The 23,541-nt window shown below is 48.7% G+C and overlaps 1 protein-coding gene across 1 annotated transcript in view; it reads right to left on the bottom strand.

The window, feature by feature from the left end:
- Positions 1–468: 468 nt before the first annotated feature.
- Positions 469–23,541, bottom strand: part of LOC129673142 (proton-coupled amino acid transporter 1) — a 33,963-nt gene continuing 10,890 nt past the window's right edge. The window contains exons 2-11 of the mRNA XM_055602843.1: positions 22,970–23,114; positions 17,132–17,222; positions 16,564–16,652; positions 15,608–15,703; positions 13,646–13,730; positions 12,532–12,750; positions 11,375–11,473; positions 10,237–10,403; positions 8,667–8,836; positions 469–4,371 (exon numbers count right to left, since the gene is read on the bottom strand). Coding sequence (XP_055458818.1) covers positions 4,100–4,371; positions 8,667–8,836; positions 10,237–10,403; positions 11,375–11,473; positions 12,532–12,750; positions 13,646–13,730; positions 15,608–15,703; positions 16,564–16,652; positions 17,132–17,222; positions 22,970–23,109 — 1,428 coding nt within the window. The 5' untranslated portion in view covers positions 23,110–23,114 and the 3' untranslated portion in view covers positions 469–4,099. The remainder of the gene's footprint in view (positions 4,372–8,666; positions 8,837–10,236; positions 10,404–11,374; positions 11,474–12,531; positions 12,751–13,645; positions 13,731–15,607; positions 15,704–16,563; positions 16,653–17,131; positions 17,223–22,969; positions 23,115–23,541) is intronic.

Genomic DNA, 23,541 nt, shown 5'->3' with positions numbered 1-23,541 from the left:
ACAGATTTCAAAGAACTGGCTTAGCTGTGGCTGATGGGTGTAGAGTTCTCAGGGCCTCGGTCAAGTATGGATGGATGCTCAGAAGCTGGTACTGTGGTTGGGAGACAGGATTTCTACTCAGGGAAACCACAGTATAATCACTTTCAGATGAGGCAAAGCCACCCACACTAGCAAGGGTAATCTTTAGTCAGCCGCTACAGATGTGAACATTTGCAAACACCTGGGCTCATATTTGACAGAAAAACCAAGTTGACACCTAAAATTATCCACTGGTATATGCAGAGGGCATTTGAAAATGTTTACCCAGGATCTAAGGAGAATATTGAGGTGTTTAGAGAGGCAGGACTGATTAATAAAATAAAATAAAATAAAATCCTCATTCCCTTTCTCAGACCCCTTTTTCCCTTAAACATAACCTGAGTGATTTTTTTTTTTAAGTGTGAAAACAAAGACACGGATTGCAACCTCTCAAAAATAAAAAATAAAATTCATTTATTGAAGTGGAAATTTAACACAAGATCCATGTGTACAACCCAACTGAGCCTTAAAAGCTCTGACATGACCCACATGTTCACGCTGACCCTCCTGACCCCTACTGAAATGGAACATCTGAGTAGGCACGGAACTCGCAGTACTGTCTGGCTTTCCAGGCAGTTCTCCTGTTCCTTGATGTGCACATCCACTGAGAGTTTACAATACAGACATGGGATTTTACTGTTCATTCAAAACAAAACAAAACATAACATAACAAAACAAAACAGCTTCTTCAATATCACCTTGATTTAAACCAAAGAACAGGACAAACACCAGGAACTTTCCAGGGTCATTTTCCACTTCTTTCTTTCTTTCTTTTTCTGATAACTGCCTATGAGCAAGTTTAATGTCTCAAGGTACACAGAAAAAGAAGAAAGTGACCAGACAAAAGCTGGAGCAACCAGCAGGACTTAAAGTGCCTTCAAGTATTGACCACAGTTTTCAAAGAGGAGCTTTCCCCTAATGGTGTCTGATTTGTAATGTTCTCTAGAAAATGAAATTCTAAAGCTGACTTGGCACCACCTTCCTGATTGCCATGACCTACCACTCTGTCTGGTTCCCATACCAGGTCTGAGAAAGCCTCAGTGTCCCAGTGGGAGTGGTGGCTGGGGCCGGCCAGTAGAGAAAGTAAACCGGTGTCCAGAGCCCTCAAGGTGTACAGGGGATAAAGAATGCTGTAAACATGATCGGAGCACTGCACTTCCTGGAAGGATCAGGCAAAACAGTAGTACCCAAAGACATAACACTGAAGGGAGGGAGAAATCTTCGGATGAAAGAGCCTGAGGACGGGCTCTGGGCTCCACCTTCAGATCACAGAGCACACTTAACCCAAGACTTCCAAGGGTGAACACCAGACAGTGAGCACCTGCCCATAGGTATGGTTGGAGAGGTGAGATGGGCGGGGCTAAACTGACTCATACCTCTCCCGACCCAGACCCAGACAGCAGCACATTACAAATGATGCCACTGGTAAGGGCAGGGTGGGGCTGATCAGGCTGAATCACATTCTTCCCAGCAAGCACTCACATTCAAGTCTGAGATAATGGGTCTCTTCGGGATGAATTTCGGGTACAGGCAAGGACAGAGGAGCATGTCTGCTCCTGGGGCATCTGGATTTAGGCTTACTCTCCACAAGCCTTGCCTATCTGCTCTGGTCAAGCTTCCATTTGCCTGACTGTTTTCTCACCAGGGGTCATCTGGCTCCAAGCTGACAGCGGGAGATGCCAGGAGGGTTCTGACTCAGGGCTCCTGTGGGCGCTCAGGCTGTGTGCAGCAGAGGACCAACTTCCTCAGGTGTTTGTCTAGAAAGACCCTACTCTTGCTAAAAGAGTCAATTCAGAGTCAAGCCATCAAACTGACAGTGCCTCGGGAGCACAGCAAGAGGCCAAAAAAACAAAAACAAAAACAAACAGAAAACTACACCAAAGAAGCTGCCTCTAGCCAAATGCTAAAGAAGGGGTTCCACGTCGGGTGGGGCTAGGGGCCCTGAAGAGACAGCTGGCCTTGTGTACTGGGTCTCGACCTCCAAAGCCACCTGAATAGGGGTGCCTCTAACAGTTCTGAATACAACCAGGAAGCCATGCCCAGGTGGCCTCTAGGAGAGAACCTCAAGCACAGTTGGGTTGTAGCCAGCATCAGAACCTACTTTGGTCATTTTCCAGCCTGAGACCTCAGAAAGCAAGGCCTCTGTGAGCCCTGGTCACATAAAGCACCTGTGGGTAGGCTGAGGCAACAAAGAGTAAAAAGCACTGCTCTCCTAGGGGCTAAAGAGCAGCAAGACAACAATGCCTCCTCCTAGGCCAGCTGCTGCTGTAGCCAGAGGCCAGCCTTCCCATCTCCAGAGGTGGAAGTCACACAGCAGGAAAGGGCTTGGCTGCAAGGTTGGGCCACAGCCCTTCTAGCTTCTGTCAAACACAAAAGCAAGACCCTGATAAATTCTTGCTTCTTTCTCTGAACCAAGGCTCAAGGCAAATCCTATTTCTAGGTAAGAGCCCGGTAACCAGAATGGAGGAGGCACACACCTCTCGGTCACGTGTGAATGTCTGCATGCACACATGTGCACATTCACACACACACACACACACACACACACACACACACACACACAAACTCAGAGATGGGGAGCTAATGACTGCCCTTTAGAAATCCTTACTCGACAGGAGAGCCAGCGGCAAGCCACAGACTTTCTCAGCTGCCTCTAAAGGACCACCCTGAGGTGACTGACCGAGAAGCCAGACAACTCTATGGGAGGCATGATAGGGGACAGATATGGGTCACAGTTAATGTTTAGTGGTTCCTTGGAAGCCCAGGATGCGGAGGCAGCTTGCGGGCAAGGCAAGGCTTCTGCTCTCTCCCCAGGAACTGTAAACAACGACCCTTGTGTGTAGTGTCTATGAAGAGGAAGTCAACCCGAGCCCCAGCCCTCAGCCTAGTGCACCACAAAAGAACTTCCGAATGCCCAAGTGGATTCAGTCTCATGGATGGAAATCCATGCCTGCATGGATCTCCCAGAGGTGGTGCCTGTTCGTGTGATCTGCTTAAGATCTTTGAGCCAGCTGGCTGTGGCAGCCCATGCTAGTAATCTCAGAACTTGAGGCAGAGACAGGAAAACCAGAAGTTCAAGGTCATCCTGGACTACATAGGAAGTTCAAAGCCAACTTTGGTGACATGAGACCCTGTCTCAAAACACAAACAAACAACAAACAACAAACAAAAACAAACAAACAAACAAACAAAAAGAATGGCCTCTGGCCATTCAGCCAAGAGTGTGGAGGGTATATGCCATGGTCCCCTGGAATAGGTTTCTTTGTGGCAGGAGAAGCCAAGTGCAAGTTGCTGATGGAAAAGTAATCCTCCATGATGCCAGGCCTGAAGTCAGAGCCCGGAACCTAAGCTTAGATAAACTAAGAAATACCTCCAATCTGGGCAGCATCTTATTATCTTTAAGAGCTAAAGGAATCAAGGAATAAAAGACTGTGAACTACACAGAGAAAATGAATAAAGAGGTGGCTGAGGCCCGCAGGTTCACCCAAGCCAGACAGTAGATGGAAACCTTCAGCTTTCTGGGCTGGCTGTAAACTACAAGGAGGCCCAGCAGCCTCTTGGGGCTCGGCTGGGCGGTTACAGAGGTACGGCATCTGGCAGCTTAATAAGAGGCCTGGCTTTGTAAAACGGAAAGAGTCCCCACTTAATTCAATCTAGGCCTGGCCCTGGAAAGGAGAAAAGATCAGGAGCGGGACACTACTTTTTAAATAAAGTGAGCTGCGCGATGGGAATGATTTAGGTAAGGGCAAGTCAGAGGAGGGAGGCCAATGCCGAGGGAGGAGGTGTGATGAAGGAAAGCAGTGGCTACACCCTCACAAGTGGACTGCCTGCTCTCCTCTCCCCTGCAAAAGTCAGCCTCATCTGGCCCAGGTTACCCAAGGGCCCAATGTCAGCTAGAGAAGTGCCCGGGCAGCAGCGCTGCCTTTGTCCAGAGGCTTGAACCATACATGAGGATGTGGGGACACTACTGGGAGACACATGAGGCTGGGGCTGGGCAGGTGCAGGGAACACACCCAGATCCTTATATGAAGGCACTGGTGAAATTGGAAAAGATGTCAGCATGGGTTGGATAGATCAGCTCATTCAGAGACTCATAGGTCCCCACCAGGAAGCCCAGGAGGCCCAGGATGCTGATGAGGACATCCTTGATGATGGTCAGGGGTCTCAAGCCCTCCTCGTAGTAGGTGGTCAGCTCCAGCAGGGGCGGGATGATGAGGGCCAGGGCGCTGCTGCTCACGGAGCCCACCAGAGAGATGACCACATCCAGACGTGGGATGAGGACGGCCAGAACACCTGTAGAGAGAAGGGACATCTGTAATGAAGAACGCCTGGGACTGAAAAATCCAGAAAATTCAGCCTGGGTCCATGTCTGTAGCTGAGAACTTGAAGAAAGTAAAGATGTACATATGTACATATTTCTGTATGTACATATAATTTTTCTTTATTTATCTTTGACAGCACCGTCACACAATTGCCTTAGTGTGTATCGTAGGCGCAACTGAGCTTGAGCTCCTCTTGCCTCAGCCTCCCACACCCCGGGATGACAGCTGTGGACTATCCCAGCTGGTATTCTAGCCAGTCTCTCCCAAAGGGATGACTAGGTGGAGGTCGGGGAGGAGAAAAGAGGGTGGGCCTTTCTGAGAGAAGGCTCATTTCCTTACACTGATGGAGCCACAAATACACCAGTCTTCAAGTGCCAAAGAGAAAGGAATGTACCTTCCTCTCCATCACTTCCTCTTCCAGAAGACACCATGATAAGACCCATGATAATTTCATCAAATACTTTCATGGTGTGGGGAGGGGAGTGGTCCTGCCTGAGGACTGCCCTCTGGGAACAGCCCACCACATCAAGCAGCCATGCTGGTCTTGGAATGGCGCACAGTGTAGGCTTTGAACTTGTCCCTGCAAGCAAAAACTGGGCTGAAGAGACAGTTGGTGACATCCTGTGAGCCTTGCGGTGGAAGGGAATGAGAATTGGGGGAGGGAGGGTGTAGGGGAGCGCTGTGGACTGCTCTCACCACAGCACCCGCTGCCTTGCTGGACGCCTGCCCTGAACCACAGTCTCCCTCTGCCTGTGTCAGCCTCATGGTAACTGCTCCAGGAGTCCCAGGTGTGAACAGAAGCAAGGCAGCTGAGTCCAGGGAGGGTTACAGAAGGACGGTTAGGACTCAGAGTGTCCAGCCTCTCACCTCAGTGCCAGCACCAGCTAGCTCACTCTTAGGCTTCCCAATTGCCAAGAAGGGGTGACCAAAGGGGTCACTCACGTCAAGAGAGAACAGTGTGAACTAGACTATGCGAAAGGGGGACCACGGCATCCTCTCTTCCCTTTGGGTTTCAACACACAGGGCGAATGACCTCACAGTTACAATGAGGCGAATGGCTAGGGTCTGGGATCTGGGAAGCCTATGGTCCAAAGCCAACATCCCAAAGAGAAGACCTAAGCGGTTGAAAGAGTAAACAAATGTATTCTGCTAACACTAGCTACAGGGCAGGAGGCTCACACTGATATGAGGACTAGTGCTGGCAAAACCCACTATTACTTCTGCAGGTTTAGAAATTTGCCTTCAAAATTCACAGTGGCTTTGAACAAACTCATTCTATGGGGGGATGGACAGGAAAAAAATACGAAAGCTATATTCGCATTTATGAACACAGGGAAACTTTGGTTAATGAACACCTCTCCCTCCACTGCAGTTCAAGTGTAGTTGGGGAGGAGTGGGGAGAAAGATGAACTCCAAGAGGGGTTTAAAAATGAGGTTATAGGGGCTGGGGATGGCTCGGCAACTAAGAGCACTTACTGCTATCGCAGAGGAGCCAAGTTCAGTTGCCAGGTCTTCTATCAGAGAGTTTACAACTGCCTATAACTACAGATCTAAGAAACCTAATACCTTCTTCTGGCGTCTGTGGGCACTGAAGAGAACCACGTATGAACACACACAGATAACACACAAAAATAAAATATCTTATAAAACAAGGCTGGGGACTAGAGAGACAGCTCAGTGGTTAATAGCATTGGCTAGTATTCCAGAGGACCCACGTTTGATTTCTAGCACCTACATGGTATTTATAACTCCAGTTCCAGGAGATCTGATGCCCAGGCACCAGGCACCTGGTGATAAAAACAGCCATACACATCAAATTAAAATAAAATAAGAGGCTGGACCTTTTTTTTTTTTTTGAATATATATCTTCCTTTTTTTCTTGAATATTTAAGTTGAGGAAGAGGATGAAAAGGGAAACCTTAGAGACAGCAATAAAAACAAGCGGCCAGTAAAATGTACCAGTCTAATTGAAAACAGTCACATAAAGATGGAAAGTGATTCACCAATCAGCTTTGCCACAAGAATTGAATAAACAGAGAATCAGGAACAAAGTGAACCCACACAGGTACACTGGGGTTGGTGCTACCCTGACAGGCCTCTTCTGCCTCCCACAATTACTTCAAAGTCTCCGAGAAAGCCTGGAAAGGCTATGGAGCTGGCAGAGATGAAGGGGCTGCCTCCTTTGATAGGACAATGAGCAGAACAGATCACAGGAGGTGGGAGAGCCGAACATTCTCTCAGAGATCAGACACAGCCCATCCCTGTGAGTGTCCTTCAAGTACAAAGAAGGAAAGTGAGGTCCAGACTGAGCCAGGAAAAGCAAAGCAGAAAAATCAAGAGGATCTAAGGACAGGCCCAGGTCCAGAGCCAGGGACTGAGACCTCCTGCAGGTCCTATGCTTTGGGACATTCTACAGGGATGGACCTACTTTTTCCTGGAAGAGCCACACTGGAAAAGGCAACTTAGATGAATGTTCAACGTTCTGTCTTGCAAAGCCCTTTGGAGTCAAGAACCAGGCCCTCAGAGCTGACGAGAGAAGCCACCATGCACACAGAAGCTGTCCCCTCATCACCCAAACTAATCCATCCTCAGAGGACACACAGCTGAGCGCACATCAGTTGTTGCCACAGAGGAGGGCGTCGAAATGCAGCGGGGTTGCTCTGGACCCTCCCCAGCTTAGCAGTCTCGTGGGCTGTTTCTCCCAGGAGAGAGGCTGGAATCTGTTAAAGAGCAGGAGAAGCCAGAGTTCTGGGTGCAATGCGCTCTCTGCAGGACTGGGGAATTCATGGTGTCCAGACTCGGTCTCCAAGGAATCCTTACATCTGCCCAAGGTTAAGTGAAAGGATCGAGGTCATCTCATTAGTTCTGGAGAGTTCTTTCTGTATAGACACTGAGAAGGCTGGCCTTCTACCTGCTGTTTCTTGCAGGAAAACAATGATGTGCCAAATATAGTGGGATTATAATCCTAGCACCCAGGAGGCAGAGGAGTAAAATCAGAGGCTACAGGTCATTTCACACCACGAAGCTGCCCTCTGACCTCTACATGTACCCCACCATCATGAATACATATAATAGTAAATAAGAAAAACACTCAACTCCAGTTCAGTTTACAAATACATATATTTGTGTATATATATATATGGATGTGCCTAAGGGGAGAGAAAACAATTATATAGACCCATCTTAATTCCAAAGATGGAAGCTAGGATTAAGTGATTTAAAGACATTACCAGAGATGTCTTAATGTAATAAGCTATGAGATGCTTGCTCCCAAACAGTAAAACTGACATAAAAGTCTAATTTGGAAAACTGCAAATCTCCTGGAAATCCAACCAGAAATGAGAGACCAGTTGGCTAGGGAATCCCTGGTTGAACTCACAGAAGTAATGAGGAAAAGTTAATTTTTAAAAATTGGCCTTACTTTCAACAAAGAGAAAGTAAGGTGCTGGTGGTACTCTGATTTTAATGTTTAACTCAGGGCAGGGAAAAGGGGGATAAAAAAAAAAAACAGTGAAAAGCGAGGTTAATCAATAATGTTTAAAGATGAACATAAAAAAAATATCTGGGACCATCTTCCCAGCTCAAGATGTACAGCTCTTTAAAGCAGCAAACACATACTTCCTGTGAAACTAATCCGTCCTCATTACAGATAAGGTAAAGTGGCCAGCTACTGATCGATCCGCACAAATGAGGACTTGTTGTATCCCAGGCTAGCCTTGAACTCTTGACCGTCCTGCTTCTACATCCTCGTGTGGGGATTATTGTGTGAACCACCATACCCAGGTTATGTGGTGCTAGGGATGAATGCTAGGCAAGCACCCACATCCTGCCGTGACTTCTAGATATTTACTTGTTTTAGATGACATAGTAACAGTACCTTCTATGAAAATTTCCAGTCCTCACTATGAATGGGCTTGAAGTAACTATCCATCTATCTAACCATCAGTTCATCCACTTACCTATCTATCCATCCATCTTTTTATCCAGCTATCCATCCACCCATCCATTCATCTATCTATTCATCTACTTACCCAGCCAGCCATCTATCCATCATTTATCTACCACCATCCATCCGTCTGTCTATCACCTCATCTATAAACTACCGTCCTCACTTCTGAGTTCTTTCGGAAGGCTGAGAACCACTCCTTCATGCCCTGGTTTATGCCTCAACTCCAGCAGTGTGTCTGTGCACCAGGCTCTCACTGGGGGCAACTTCAGATGTCCTCTAGCCTTTAAGTAAAAGCAAAACTCATCTCTTCTACTCACACGTCACAGAGACCATTGCGGTGCGCACGAGGAGGTCCACCGTTAGCTTGTAGTGCTCAGGCACTCGGAACACAATGGGCGGGATGATGATTTCGGCCGCCACATAGAACTGGATAGCGTAGGTGAAGAGGATGCCTATGGAGTACAGCAGCTTCACCGACTGGTACAACCTGCAGAGAGGGGGTGCTCTCAGGGGCCTGACGGTGCAGGCAGGCAGCCCTGGACAGAGCCCAAGACCGCCCCTGCACCTTGGAGTCAACCAGAAAGGTCACCAACCCACACGGCCCTCAGACTCAGAAGTTTTATGCCTGGCACTCTCTCTCTGGCACTCTCTCTCTCTCTCTCACACACACACACAGATACTAAATGCAAATTAATTTTTTTAAAAGTCCTCTCTGGCTTTTATGTAAGGGAAGGCTATGAAAGGGAAATGTTAATTCTTAGAGAACTGAATAAGCTAAGTAAGTCACAGTGCCTCCATGTAGCTCTTCAAAATGAGGAGGTAAGCCAAGTGTGTCATCTCCCTAGCATTTTGGAACAGGAGGCAGGAGGGTCAAGAGTTCAAGGTTAGCCTCTGCTACACACTGAATTTCAGACCAGCCTGGGGTACATGAGAACTTTTCTCAGAAAACAAAACAGAAAAGAAAAAAACAAATAAATAAGTAAAAAAAGAAAAAAATAAATAAAGAAGAAGACACCCCTCCCTCCCCCCCACACCCGTGAATATGGAGACTGACCCCAGGATGTGGTAAAAAACGTTCTCTCTACACCTTCAGCCCGAGGTATCTGAGGGAAGACAGCTGCTCACTGGGGTCAGACTTTATATCCTGGTTGTGTCAGGCACCCCTTGGGGAACAGGAATGCAGCACCCAGTCCCCTAGCATTCGAAGGTACATTCAGTAATCTAAAAGCAGTGCCGGAGGGAAGATTGAAATCCCTCTGAATGAGAGCCCGCTTGGCTGGAGGTGCGCCCAGCTTGATCTCCAGCAGCCTGCCCACTGGGGAATCGGTGCTGTACACTGACCCTACTGAGCCACCATTTTTCTCAGGTGGTCCTCACCCAAAGTCTCACCACTCGGAGGGCTATCAAATGGGATGGATGGAAAGGCTGCTCTGGGTCCCTGGGGGTTAACCAGTGTCTCGGTGTGGGGCAAACTCTCGACAACGAAGATCATCTTCCAAACAGAGACCTCTCGGGACATGCTCTGGGGCATCCGGGCTCTTCTGTAGGACTCAGTGTTTCCCTACAGCATGTCCATCTGGGAGAGACTCCTGACAGCCGGCCCTCTACGGTGGGATGACCTGCACAGCGTGCCTGTAACTGACCGCAGACAGACCTGCCCTCCTCACACAAGAGTCTGGAACGGCTTCAGGTCCACAGAGTGAGGCTACTCCGTCCTCCTGGGCTCAGTATTTCCCAGAAGTGTCTTAACAGATGGATGATTCACACATGAATTCAGGATAAGCTGCCCGTAGGAATCACATGCTCAGGGCAGCCAATCGACAGGGAAAAGTGACATTCTGCCCTATGGCCTTCTGGGAGTTTCCAGTGCCCCCCACCCCCGCGTACCAGCAGTTGGGCATGTTGAGTGTGATGCTACCCTTGATATTAGCTCCAAACTGCAGATACCCCAGGGTTCCCAGGCTGATGTAGAGCATGGTGACTATGACCATCCCCAAATACATGATAAACGGGAACTTCTCTGAGTCCTTCATTTTGTTCTCAAGGGGTAGAACCTACAAAATAGTAAGAAGGGGAAGAAAAGCACGTGAGAAAGAAAGGTGAACATACCACACAAATAGCATTATCAAGGGCCTGGGGGGGTCGGGGATGGGTCAGCCGGTAAGGTTCCTGCTGTGCACACATGAGAACATGAGTTCAGATGCCCAGAGCCACAGAAAAGCCGGGTATGGTAGCATGCATCGGTAACCCCAGCACCTAGCAGAGGTGGGCTGGGGTGGGAGGGCAAGCTGATGAATGGAGCTCACTGACCGGACAACAGTCTAGCTGAAGCGGTAAATTCTAGGTTCAGCGAGAGGTGTCATCTCCAAAAAACGGAGGAGTGCCTGGGGAAGACACGTGGTGCTGCCTCTGAACACACAAGCACACACACATGCGTGCCCAGGGGCTACATGCACATGAACACACACACACACACAGCGCACCGTAAAAGAAAACAGAACCTTTACTGCCAGACCCAAGAGCATGCTTTCCTCTCGTGCACAGTGGAGTCAGTTTTTCTATCAGCAGCTACACTCTCGGGTGTAACAAGGGGTTTCGGAACCCACTGTCTAATCAGGAATGAGCAGAGGTAAGATGGAGATTCCCTTGTCCTCCCTGAGACGCCAGGGGCTTGGGGTGCGCTCGGCCCTCACAGCAGTATGGTACCCCAGCGGGACTCTGACACCTGCCTTGAGATCACAGTCTCTAGCTAATTTTTCTAAGTGTGAGGTTCCCTTCTTTAACTTTTTGTGTCTGGGAGGAGAGGGTCTTATGTACCTAGGCTGGCCTCAGCTGTGTAGCTGGAGACCGCCTAAATGCCTTATCCTCCTGCCCCTGCCTCCTGATCGCTGTGACAATCAGCAGGTGCCACCACATCCAACTCAAGAGATAACTTCCGACGGGGTTTCCTGAGCACCAAAGCAGACACTGGGGACGCTGGGGGTGCTGGGGAGCAATCAGGCCCAAGCCACAGTACCCCTCTTACCACTCCAATGCCTTCAAAAGCAAAAACCGCCGTGCCAAAAAAGAGAGGAAAGGTCTTCCATGGTGCCACCAAGGGGAGGTCGCTGGGGTCTGGGATATTCTGGAAAAGATGGACAAAGCCAAGGGCTAGTCAGAGATTCGAGCTTTGAAACACAAGTCAGAGTGCACCTTCTCCAAAAATCTAAGATTTCAGAAGAGGAAGAAGCTGACAGCTACACTGGGGACAGCCAGCGCCAGCTGCCCTCTCTTTTCAGATTGGAAAGCCTCTACTAGTTTTGGATAAAGTTCTGCCCAACACATTCAACTGCTCACACCCTGATGCCTGCATAAAGTCTCATACTCATTCATGGATCCCATCCTGACATTTGACATAATAGGAGAAACTCAAGAAACTGAGCAAAGATACTTAGCAAAGAAGTTGTTAAGTATTGAAAACCATCTTAAATACTCCAAAAGAAGTGATCAATTAACCACCTGCCAAATATATCACAGAATATTATACACTACACATGCACACGCACACGCACACACACACACACACACACACACACACAAAAACCCCAGAAATTAAAGCCAGACATGGGAGTGCACAGCTATAAACTCTGAACTTTAGGAAGCTGAGGCAAGAGGATCAGGAATTCGAAGTCAGCTTGGACTCTGTGTGAGATAGGGAAGAACACGAAAACTGATTATGAAACAGTACCGAGAAAATATTTGTTATGTTATAGCCAGATGTTATGACTTACATCTGTAATCTGAGTCAAGAGACTGAGGCAGGAGGATCAGGAGGAGTTCAAGGTCAATTTAGGCTATATTGTCAGTTTGAGGCTAGCCTGGGCTGCCCTGTCAAACAAACAAACAAACAAACAAACACTCAACCACCACCACAAAGCTATGTAATAATTGTGACACAATTATGCGAAGCCTCAAACACCTGCAAATTACCCACACAGCTCAACTCTGCAACAATACTAACGAGATAAAAGCTCGAGAAGAATGTCATCAGGTATATAGGCTGAAAGACGCAGGCGGAGTAATTTCTTTGTTCTCTCACTGGAGGCCTATCTGGAGTAATCACTTGTTCCCGTCTCATGTAAATATGCTGCATGTAACTAGTTTCTCGTGTTCCACAGGATGCAGTAAGGCCCAGGCCTGTACCTGAACAATGAATTGGTATATCATGACCAGGCTGATCAGCATGGTGATGTTGGCCAGCAGGGAGAAGATGGACAGGATACGCAGCTTCCTGACGAAAGTCAGAAGCACAAAGAAGGGCAGGAAGATGAGCATGTAGAGGCGAGAGTCCATGGTGGGCGTCAGGATCACAGTCTCATTGTCTTCGCAGTTGGTGGTGGTCCCGTTGGCTGCCTCTATCACCTGGAATGAGAAGAAAGGAGGAGAAGCCCTACGTGACAGAGCCACTGTGTATCTTGCTGGAGAGGGATACTTGAGAAAGAATTAGGCGTGCGAACTCGGCGTTTTACGTAGGCACCTATGGCTGAGAAACTTGCTTGGAGTCTTCATTACTGCAAACTGTCTGAGCTGGGTTTGATCATGTTTCATAAGACAGAAGGATGTGGCAGACAGATGGGGGGGATTTAATGATAAGGTCTTCCCACTCTTATCTTAAGCATTCCTTCTGATGTTCAGGAGGCAAAGAGGAAAGCCTGCAGGCCCTGATCCAGCTGTAACCAGCATGCCTAGAATGAAAGGGGGACACTCTGAAGAAACACCTGAGACCCTCCTTTCAGCTATCGTACTCTAGACAACTGAAATTCCCCCAGGAATCTCATGCTGAGGGAAGGAAAGGCCCTGGTGCCAGCCAGATGTGGAACTAGTCTCCTGGAAAGGGGAAGGGATTATACATAGTGCCAACAGGCCAACCTGTCAAACCACCTTACAGGAGAGACTGGACCAGAGACAATGATGGGCCAGTGATGAGCAGGACCACATCCTGACCAGGGCTACTTTTTTTTTTTTAAGTCAAGTATTCATATGTGCGTGGGTTTATTTCTGGGTCTTCAATTCGGTTCCATTGATCCTCCTTTCTGTTTCTTTTTTTTTTTTTTTAATTTATTTTATTTTATTTTTAATTACACTTTGCCAGCAGATGGCAACACAAGCAAGGCAAGGTGAGGTCTCTTTACACCACAGGTGTTCGGAGGAGAATCAAACACTAAAGGCTCAATCCAAACCATTTTGGCTTGGAAGGAACCTTGAACAAAATCTCCATTTGATTCTCACCCTTCCCTCTTTTTCAGTAGAACTCTACCTGTTTAAAGTTGTCAGCCAAAAACACGAAGTAGACGCAGCAGAATCCCAACTGAGTGATGATGAGGAAAAAGTCCACAAGATGCCTGCAGAGGGGATGAGAGGAGCACCAAGACTGTTGAATTGGAAACCGTCTTCCCAGGAGATGAACATCTGTCCTCACCATCCCAGTGGGTGACAAGACCAAGCTGTGGCCAGAGGGCCAAGTGTGCCAGGGCCACCGGTACAGAGTTTGGGGAGACTGTGGAGAACCAAGTCCCCTCACTGGTTCTTGTCTTCCTGCGTGAGCTCAGGGCAGCACCAGAGCACAGCCTGGCCCTGGTCTTCTACTGTCTAGCCACTAACTCAACTCCTCCTTGCAAAAGCTACAGAGTGCCCTCAGCATGAAAGACCAGGAAACAGGCCTTCTCAGTTTCCTACAACTGGGGCCCAAGCCCTGGTCTAATTGAAGATAATGAGCAGGAAGAAGTGTGCCAAACCAGACTGCTGGCTGAAGCACTGTGATTAACAGCTGGGGGTGATCTGAGGCCCCAGCGAGAGGAATGGGGTTATAGACCTGTCTCAAGTGGAACACGGTACAGCAGTTAGAAAGAATGGTTTAGATCTGGAACAATTTCTGGAGGAAAATATCCAAGGTACAAAGGAGGAAAAAAAAAAGCAAGTTTGTGTCTTTGTTTTACTTTTGTTTTTCGAGACAGGGTTTCTCTGTGTAGCCCTGGCTGTCCTGGAACTCACTCTGTAGACCAGGTTGGCCTCTAACTCACAGACCCACCTGCCTCTGCCTCCCAAGTGCTGGGATTAAAGGCGTGTGCCATCACTACCTGGCAAAAAAAAAAAAAAAAAAAAAGCAAGTTTCCAAACAGCACACACAGGAAGAGTCACTTGCCAATAAAGAAAAAGATACATGTAAGAGCATTGGAATCCTCAAATTTATTCAGAAACTTCCAGAACCAACCAGAAAGGTACCCAGGCCAGTGGACTATGGCCAGAATTTAATTCTATCTTTCAAACTGTGTCCTCCCACCACATGTAAGCAATGCTCTTCCTGCGAAAATAAGGAAGGTTGTGTGAAAGGGCGGAGGAAACAGAGGGAGGAAGAAATGGAGACAGGAAAAATTAACTGAACAGCCGAACTATAGTGGGCACTCGACAACCTGGCTGCTCCTCAATAGATGACTTTGCCAAAGAAAGAAACAGAAAGGGAGGGAAGGAAGGGAGGGAAGGAAGAAAGAAGGAAGAAGAGAAAAGGTATACACCACATGGTAGAATGGAGCTATGAATGACCCTCTTCCTCAAGACAACAAAACCAAGGATTCGGGCCTTGACAGTATGAAAACTCTACATCTAGACAGGCACAAACGTCACCTGAAAAGTCAGGAGAAGTTCTCAAAGCTCCCCACCTGCTCTGAACATTACCCCTGCCTATCCTATCATCCCACACAGCCAGACTCCACCCTCCGGCCTCTCATCCCCGAATTTCATTGTGGACCTCTTGCCTTTTTCCTGGCTTCTCTTCCCACTCGTCTTTCACCCTACAAAGGCCACAGCCCCAGCTGTGGCAGGGCAGAGTGTGTGTGTGTGTGTGTGTGTGCGTGCGTGCGCGCGTGTGGAATGGGACACAACAGACAAAGTAATTTACGTCAGGGAAACCCCTTTTCCAAGCTAGAATCATTTTTGTGCCAGTTATGAGAGACTGGCATAAAACACATTTGGCGAACAGATCAAAGTGCTCACAGTCACAGGCTATCACGGCTGGATTAGCCATCCGAGGGCCTCAGGTCAGCCCCATGTACTAAAGATGAAGAAACTGAGGCCCAAAGAAAGGTTGGGCTCATGGCTTACCACTTGTCAAGCTAACCCCAACACACCCTCCACTCCTGGCGTCCACTCCTGGCACTGTCCCTGCAGCATGCCTGCCTGTCTCTGAGGAGATCATGCCAAGAGGAACAAGGAAGTCAGTTACCTTCCCCAGTGGGAGTGGTTCCGGACCCAGGCGCTGGGGCTGCATTCTAGTCCGTACTTCACTGTGTCACCATAGTCCAAAAAGGGTTTGTTCAGTCTGGGGTGGGCGTGGGGGGCGGATACAGGAAAAGCAGAATGCATTGGTTAGACAATCACAGTTAAAGAACAAATAGAGATACTGAGACATGGGCCAGTTCTTCACTTTTCACCCTGGGGGACCTCGGAACCCCGAAAGGACCACAAGTGGGTGCATACATGGATGTGTGCATACATGAAGGCCAGATGTGGATGTCGGGTATTTTCTCCAGTCCCTCTCTACCACTTTACTTTTGGAGACAGGGCCTCTTACTGAACCTGGGGCTTGCCCACTATGCTAGAATGGATGTCCAGGGAGCCTCAGCAACTTCCTGTCTCTGTCCCTCCAGCGCAGGGACTACAGGTGCCCACCTCTGCACCTGCTTCTCCTTCTTCTCCTTCTTCTTTTTTTTTTTTTAACATGGTTACTAGGAATCTGAATTCAGATGCTCACGCCTGCGCGTTAAGCATTTTACCAGTGAGCCTTCTTCCAACCCATGGGTCATAAGTGTTGAGCAAATGGCCTGGAATCCTCATTATAATCCACAAGCAGTTGGTAGAGGTATTTCAGTACAATAAGCAACCACAAAAATTAGAATGTGATCTCTGCCCATAGGATGTGTGTAAACTTAACATATAGCAATGAGCCATAAATAAATGAATGAACGAATGAATGAATGAATGAATGAATGAATGAATGAATGAATAAGTAAGTAAATAAATAAATAAATAAATAAATAAGGAGGTGAGGCGATACTGCCATGACAGCCGCCATCCCCAGCTGGGAGATGAACCCAGAGGAGCTGTACACCCTACTTGCAGGCTGACAAAGGGCCCCTGCTGATAATCTCTGCCCCCCAGGGGCAGGTGTGGGGCTCTCACCTGTGGCATAAATGACGAGCACATTTCACCAGGATAGCCATGCAGTGCACCGCCACGATGCCAATCGCCAACAGGCTCACAGGACCCAACTAGGGACCGGGTTGCAGACAAAAGGGAGAGAAGCAGGCAGAATTAGGAAAGAGCCCAAAGGACCCTGGATGTGTTGATGATAAATGTTATTAAGGCGTGTCTAGGGACAGAACTCTGCCAGCGGGAGATAGACAGGGTCCAGGAAACTGTATCTGCTCGTGTCCTCAGCCCCAGCCCAGACACTTAATCTTGTGGAGAACACGGCCCTAAGATAAGCTCCTTCTGCGACTGTCTCGGATCTTCAGGGTAGAAGTTCCTGGCAGGCTCTGGGATGTAGCAGGAGGAGACGTTATCCTGAGGGCGACCAGCAAGGTCAGCACTTCAATGGTCTGTCTCTGGGTAAGCAGGTGAGACAAAGGGAGAGCAGAGATGCCAGCTAATGTCACTGACCCTGGCTCAGAGCAGAGCTTAGGAAATGCCTGGCACACACAGAACCCCACTGCACAGCTTTCAAAGAGTGAACGTCTGAAACCCTTACCAAGAGGCCTGCATTTTTCACTGCCAGGGGCAGCCCCAGGAGTCCGGTGCCAATGTTGCCTTTTAGCATGTGGATCAAGGTCTGGAACCATCTGAGGTGGGAAGGCAAGTGGGGAGTGTTAACAGCAATGCCGGCCAATGCTTAGCCACATGGCACCAAGGCAGAGAGCCTGCGAGCACTGTCTTATCTGATTTCCCAAATAACCTTGTGATGTTTCATTTCATAGATGAGGGACCGACTTGTTCAAGGAGCACGCCTCCCAGTGACAGCACTTCCTGAGTTCTCCTCTCTCAGGGGCTAGTTCAGAGGGCCAATGGAGGTTCTCTCTAAGCATTCTGTCCTTTCCTGATGCGTTCAGGGCTACGTTTGACCACTGAGTGAATCACCCTGATGGTCCACCCAAAATGCCATAGACAATGATGAGATGTAACTTTGAAGGGTAGACCTCAGTGTGGGGGGTAAAAAAAAAAAGGAGTGGTAATTAAAAAATAAAGTCCAAGCTGGGTGTGGTGATGACAACACTTAACCCCAGCACCTAAGAGGCAGAGGCAGTTGGACCTCCCTGTGTTTGAGGCCAGCCTGGTCCACACAGCCAGTTCCAGGTCAGCCAGGACTATATAGTGGGCCTCTATCTAAAAACCAACCAATCAAACAAACAAACAAACAAAAAACACTTAATAAAGTTCAGCCCCTCTAACAGTCTAACTATCACGAGGGACTCAACATTCCCACTGGGCCAGGCACAGTGGCACACACCTTTACTCCCAGCAGTTGGGAAGCTGAGGCAGGAGGGCAGAGACCTGGGACCAGCAGGTAAAGGGGAGGGGCTAATCACCACAGGTGAAGGAAGGCCACAGACCCTACTGAGAAACAGGAGTACATGAGGAATGATTTGTCTTAGTGGCACATGGGCTGGGCTATCTATTGGCAAGGGTGAGTCAGGAGTGTCCCCTTCTGTAGGGAAGGCAGAGGCATCCCAGACTACACAGGAGTGTGCTGGCCTGGGCCTTTCTTTGCCTTTTGTTCCCACGACAGAGTAGGAAACAGCTCAAGCGAGGTTGCCTTCAATCACTCAGGGCTTGGCCTGGGAGCAAAAATCCTTCTGTACAAATAGCCCTCAAGATCCCTCAAAACTGGCACTTGGACACAAATCTGTGTTTGGCAGAAAACAAAAGCCAGCAACCCTTTGCTGCCTCAGAGGCCATTCCCTCAGCTCTACCAGGAAGGAAATCTGATATACCTGTCATTCTGGTATCTGCAGGATGGAACATCAAGAAAAGGCCTTTGACTCCCAGTAGACATATGCTCCCCTGGGCTGCTTGGAAGCCACGCGGTCCAGCGGCATTATTGGTAGCCGGTGGCCAGGAGATAACGGGCCTGTTAAATCTCTATCTTGGCAAACAAATGTTTAACCTACTTAAGTGCAAAGGTAAACCTGTACCACACACTCCGACTTCTCTGAAGCCTCCCCCAAAATACCTTGGCTCTACTGTCACTCTGTACGGCCAATCCCTTCCATTATAGGAACTGTCATCTCCTCTGTGCTGTGAGGTAATGGGACCAGAGCTAGGTGATCCCAAAGCCCCGTCAGTTCAGGAACATCAGCCTTCTAGGCCACAGGTCAAAATCGCCCACAGTGATGTCCCCTCCACACCAGGTGGGCATCACAGTACCATCTCCAAGACTGTGACATCCTAGCCACAGGGTGGGTTAGCTTCTCAAGACAGAGGGGAGAAGCTTACCAGGCCCTCTAGTTTTCACTGGGTGCTGTCAGGAGCTCTTAGACTTTTTTGGGGGGGATGGGAGGAGAGGGCCCCAGGCCCTGTTTATTCTTGGATGAATTAAGGATCCCTGATATCTTTACTTATGTAGGTTCTATCTGCGGATAAATTACATTACTCAAACCGAAATTTAAAAATTCATAATTTAAAATAACAGTACATTTAACGAGTACTAATGAATTAATGAAAGCTAAATACGAAATGGTACTGTATCACTTTAAAAAAAATGATCCACTTAAGTTTTAAAATTTATGTATGTGGGTGCTTGGTCTGCATGTGTGTCTGTGAACCACACGAGTCTTCACAGGCCAGAAGAGAGTGTCAGATCCCCTAGGACTGGAGTTATGGACAGTTGAGCCTCCATGTAGGTGCTGAGTATCAAAGCTGGGTCCTCTGGAAGAGCAGAAACCATCTAGATCTCCAGCCACTCATATTTTAAATCTTTATTTACATGTCTCTATGTGTGTGTGTGTGTATGTGTGTGTGTCTGTGTGTCTGTGCGTGTGTATCTGTATGTATCTCTGTGTATGTATAACTGTGTGTGTGTCTCTCTGTGTGTATCAGTGTGTGTGTTCATGTGTACATATGTGCATATGAGTGAGGGTGTCCTCAAAGGTCAGAAAAGGGTATGTGATCCCCTCCAGCTGGAGTTACCGGTATTTGTGAACCGCCACGGTGGGTGCTGGGACCAGGGCTCAGGTCCTCTGCAAGGGCAGCAAATGCTCTTAACCACCGGGCTGGCGCTCCAGCACCATCCCCACATGGCTGTTTAAAATATCTCCTAAACGCCTCATCTAACAGAAGACAGCTGCTGTCTGCTTCAACGTTCGATCTATATGTGTGGTGCTGCTTGGGGGAAAGTCTGTGAGAACACGTGCTCTCCCTAGTCACGTGGCTGGAAAAAGAAGGAACACTTTAACCGCCTCTTCAACCATGCCAGTTCCATAACGGTTATCAGCAATGTGGAATCTGACCCTCTTGCAATCTGTTCTCTTAATCCGCTGCTGTTGCTGCTGCTGCTGCTGCTGCTGCTGCTGCTGCTGCCGCCGCCACCTGCAGGGACCCTTCCCTCACACACAATTTCCTAACATGTGGAGCTTCCTGGCTCCTGAGGCCCGCATGCCCTAACCTGTATCGTTACATAAGCTCAACGCCACGCCTGCAAGGGCTCCCCTTGACCTCACAGGAAAGCATCTGCGAGTGCACAGTGCTGGGTGCAAGGGTGGCTGGGATGCTCTGCTTGTTTCTTTCTCTAAGTTTGCCTGGAAGCTCACATTTCTTGGGAGCCACAAAAACACTGTTGTTGGTTTTTCTTGAGCTAATGGGCTTGTTTCGCTTTCAAAGGTCACGCTAAATGCTTGGATCTGAAAAACCTAGTTAACTGGTTGTTTTTCTAGTTTGTTTTACATTTTATTTACTTTTATTTTTCTAGTTTATTTCCCATTTCTACGTACGGGGGGTGGGGGAAACCCAGTTAGTTCAGTTGGCAACTGCTGACACTCACACTTTAGTGTACGGTATTTTTTATACAGACTACTCAGACTGGTCCCGTGCTAGAGGTTGCCATTTAATAAGAATTAATGATCCCATTATCTCATCAAGGACTTTTTAGGGTATTGGAGACGGGGTCTCAAGTATCCCAGGCTGGCCTTGAACTCCCTATGTAGTCCAGGATGACCTTGAAACTTCTGACCCTCCTGCCTTCACCTCCCGAGTGCCACCTCACTGCGGGTTATCTGCGTTTATTTATGTCTTGCTGGGAACGGGACTCAGGACAAGAGTGCACGCTAGGAAAGCACTCTGCCAAGCGGGCTACATGTCCAGGCCTTGTCAGGACCACTCAAATGAAACTGGCCTTTTCCTTCTACTCACACGTGTCTAGGAGAATGTAGGTGTGTGTGTGTGTGTGTGTGTGTGTGTGTGTGTAGTGTGTGTAGTGTGTGTGTGTGTGTGTGTGTGTGTGTGTTGTGAGAGGAGTGTTCAGAGGAGGAAGCTGCTGACACACACTGCCCCTGCATCCTTGTACACAAGAGAACAGAGTAAAAGGCAAATGACATCTTGGCACTCTTAAGAAGAGCAATGGTGGTCTGGGAACTCCCAAAGCTCTGCAGTCCGTATTTGGCAAATGGCTGTTTCAAGTCAGCCAAAGCCAGTGGGTAGCTGAGGTCCCAGCCTGCTGACCTCTGGAGGCACCCCTGAGGTGGGATTGAGAGCCGTTCCTAAGTACTCAACAGGGCAACAAGGAGGAAAATGTACCCTGCAGTGTGAACTGCCCTACTGTGTGCAAGCTGCCCTACTGTGTGCAAACCGCCCTACGGTGTTAAACAGAGGCTGCCGTCAGTGCTGTCAACAGCTCCATGGCACCAAATGTTAGGGGGAAATCACTAACACTCCATCACAGAAATGTCTAAAGTCCCTATTTGCACACACTATTTTGGGTCTTTTAACTGAGCCTTTAACTTCTGGAAAGAGTCGAGTGTGGATAAGCAGTTCTTCCAAGGCACTTTGCTCCTGAGTGAAGTGGATGACAGGGAAGGGCAAAGGCTTCAAATCACTCCCACTCACTACCTGATAGAGACTGACCAGGGTCACCAGTTAGCCTTGGTCCTCCTGGCATGTTTCCTGAATAAACGCCTGGGTGGATCCTGTCCCCAGACTGGAGTGACCAATACTCTAAGACCCAAACAAATACTTCCCTCTGTATCATGGGAAATGTCCTATCACAAGCTGAAGGAGGGAGTTCTCTGCCTGGCTTGATTTCCAAGAAAGCAGGGGAAGTGATGAAATCAACCCGAGGACAACCCAGGCATGCATCCTTGACCTTGCACGGCTGACCTGGAACAACAGCCAGCCAGCTGGTCTTGACTTTCAGAGAGGTCTCTATAAAGGTGAAATTTTAGACTGTGCACAGAAAAGCACTGTGCAAACAAATTGATCATTGGAAGAAGTATTTCACAAACCCGAAAGGGACCTCACTCTCCCTAGGGACATTGATGGGGCATATGAGGCCAGAGGGAAGACAGAAAGGGTGTCCTGGCTTCAACCAGCTGTACTGTAAGCAATCTTTTCCACCAACTGAATTTGCAAATAAATGAAGAATCTATAACAGTATGTTGTGTGGGGCATAAGCTAAAACCCAGAATCTTTGTGCGAGTGGTGGCAAGGATCCAGCCATGTGCACAGACCATTTTCCATGCCAGCTTCAGTTCACAGGGAAACATGTCCCTCCCAGGAGAGAGTGCAGACAGAGGGCACAGCCCCACAACTTCCACAGTCCCCTTGAGCCACCACGGAGAGTTGGAGGCATGCAGCATTAACACTTAGACCCAAAGCCACCTTCAGTAAGTCACACCCAGCCTGCAAGGGAACACAGGAAAGGTGACAGCTGAGATTTTGGGGGAATAAATGACAGGGCTGCCGAGGACAGGGTTCTGGGACCTTGAAAAAGGCCAGGCGCATGCTGGGAAACTCAGAAGAACAGAACCCTTCCCTCTGAAGTTTCCAGTTCAAGGAGTGAACCTCATACAGACAGCCCAGCTTCCCAGTGGGCTTCTCTACTGGTCTTTACATCGGGGGGGGGGGGGGTTATTGAGAACCAAAGAGGGCCAAACTCAGCCCAGGGGAGCCTGAGGTTTCAGCTTCCAGGTAAAAGACTGCAGCTCTCTTATGGAAAGCCACGTGGATCTCTCCTCTACCCTCTCTGGAAGGTTCTTAAATCCAGCCACCATTCAGCTAGGAGTCCCAGGAGGCTCTGCCAAGAAGGTGCTAATGGAGCCAGGAGGCATCTGACGCCTGGTTCTAGCCTGAGAGATTATCCCTTGGGAAACTTTTAAGTCCAAGCTTTTCCCAGACACCAGCTTTCTGGAACTAACCATGAATAAGCAATAAGTCCCCTCCATGACTAGGGAGGGGCAGAGTTCGTCGCTGGTCCTGCCTGTAGGTAGCCTGCTTTCTTCTTTCTGGTAGGGTAAAAATGGGAAAATGGAGGCACAAATTGTTCCAAGGGAGTGCTGGGGACAGGGAAGCCACTCCATGGCAGGAGGTCATAGGTACTCACGTTGTGCTATTGTTCTCCCCCAAGCGCTGGTAGGAGCCGGAGGAGAAGCCACCCAGGCCTTCAGATGGGCTCTCCTCGGGGCTCCCATCGGTGGAACTGTAGTCATGATAGTCTTCATCCCGAAGTCTCTGGGTGGACATGGTAGCTGGGGGGACAGAGACAGTGCTAAGATCTCCAGTAGCTGGGGCCTTCAGCTCCAGTTGTGGAGTGGGCTCAGAAACAGAGGCAGACATTGTCACAGCTCCCAGTGAAGGATGCACTATGGAATGAGTCTGACTAGAGAGCCCAGTACCAACCAAGGAGTATGCAAGGGGCACAAAGTCCACAGGGCAGGCTGGGCCTGCCAGGCCTCTGCCTCCCCACCTTCCCACACAGTGCGCTGCTCATAAATTTCTGAATTCATCCCAGGGCACCTGGGCAACGCACATGTGAAAGGCAACGCTGGGCAGGGCACGGGAACGCAAGCGTGCACTTTCAGGAAGACTTCCCTGGTCTTCTGGTTAAGTTCACCCCACCTTCCTCTGAGCTTATCTCTTGGACCTCAAACAGTAGTTAAACCTCACACCTTTCCC

Source organism: Psammomys obesus, unplaced genomic scaffold (genome assembly GCF_907164565.1).
Source record: "Psammomys obesus unplaced genomic scaffold, mPsaObe1.curated_primary_1811, whole genome shotgun sequence".
In the NCBI taxonomy this organism is placed as follows: domain Eukaryota; kingdom Metazoa; phylum Chordata; class Mammalia; order Rodentia; family Muridae; genus Psammomys; species Psammomys obesus.
The sequence above is the reverse complement of the archived record's forward strand: the minus strand, read 5'-3'. Positions and strand labels throughout refer to the sequence as shown.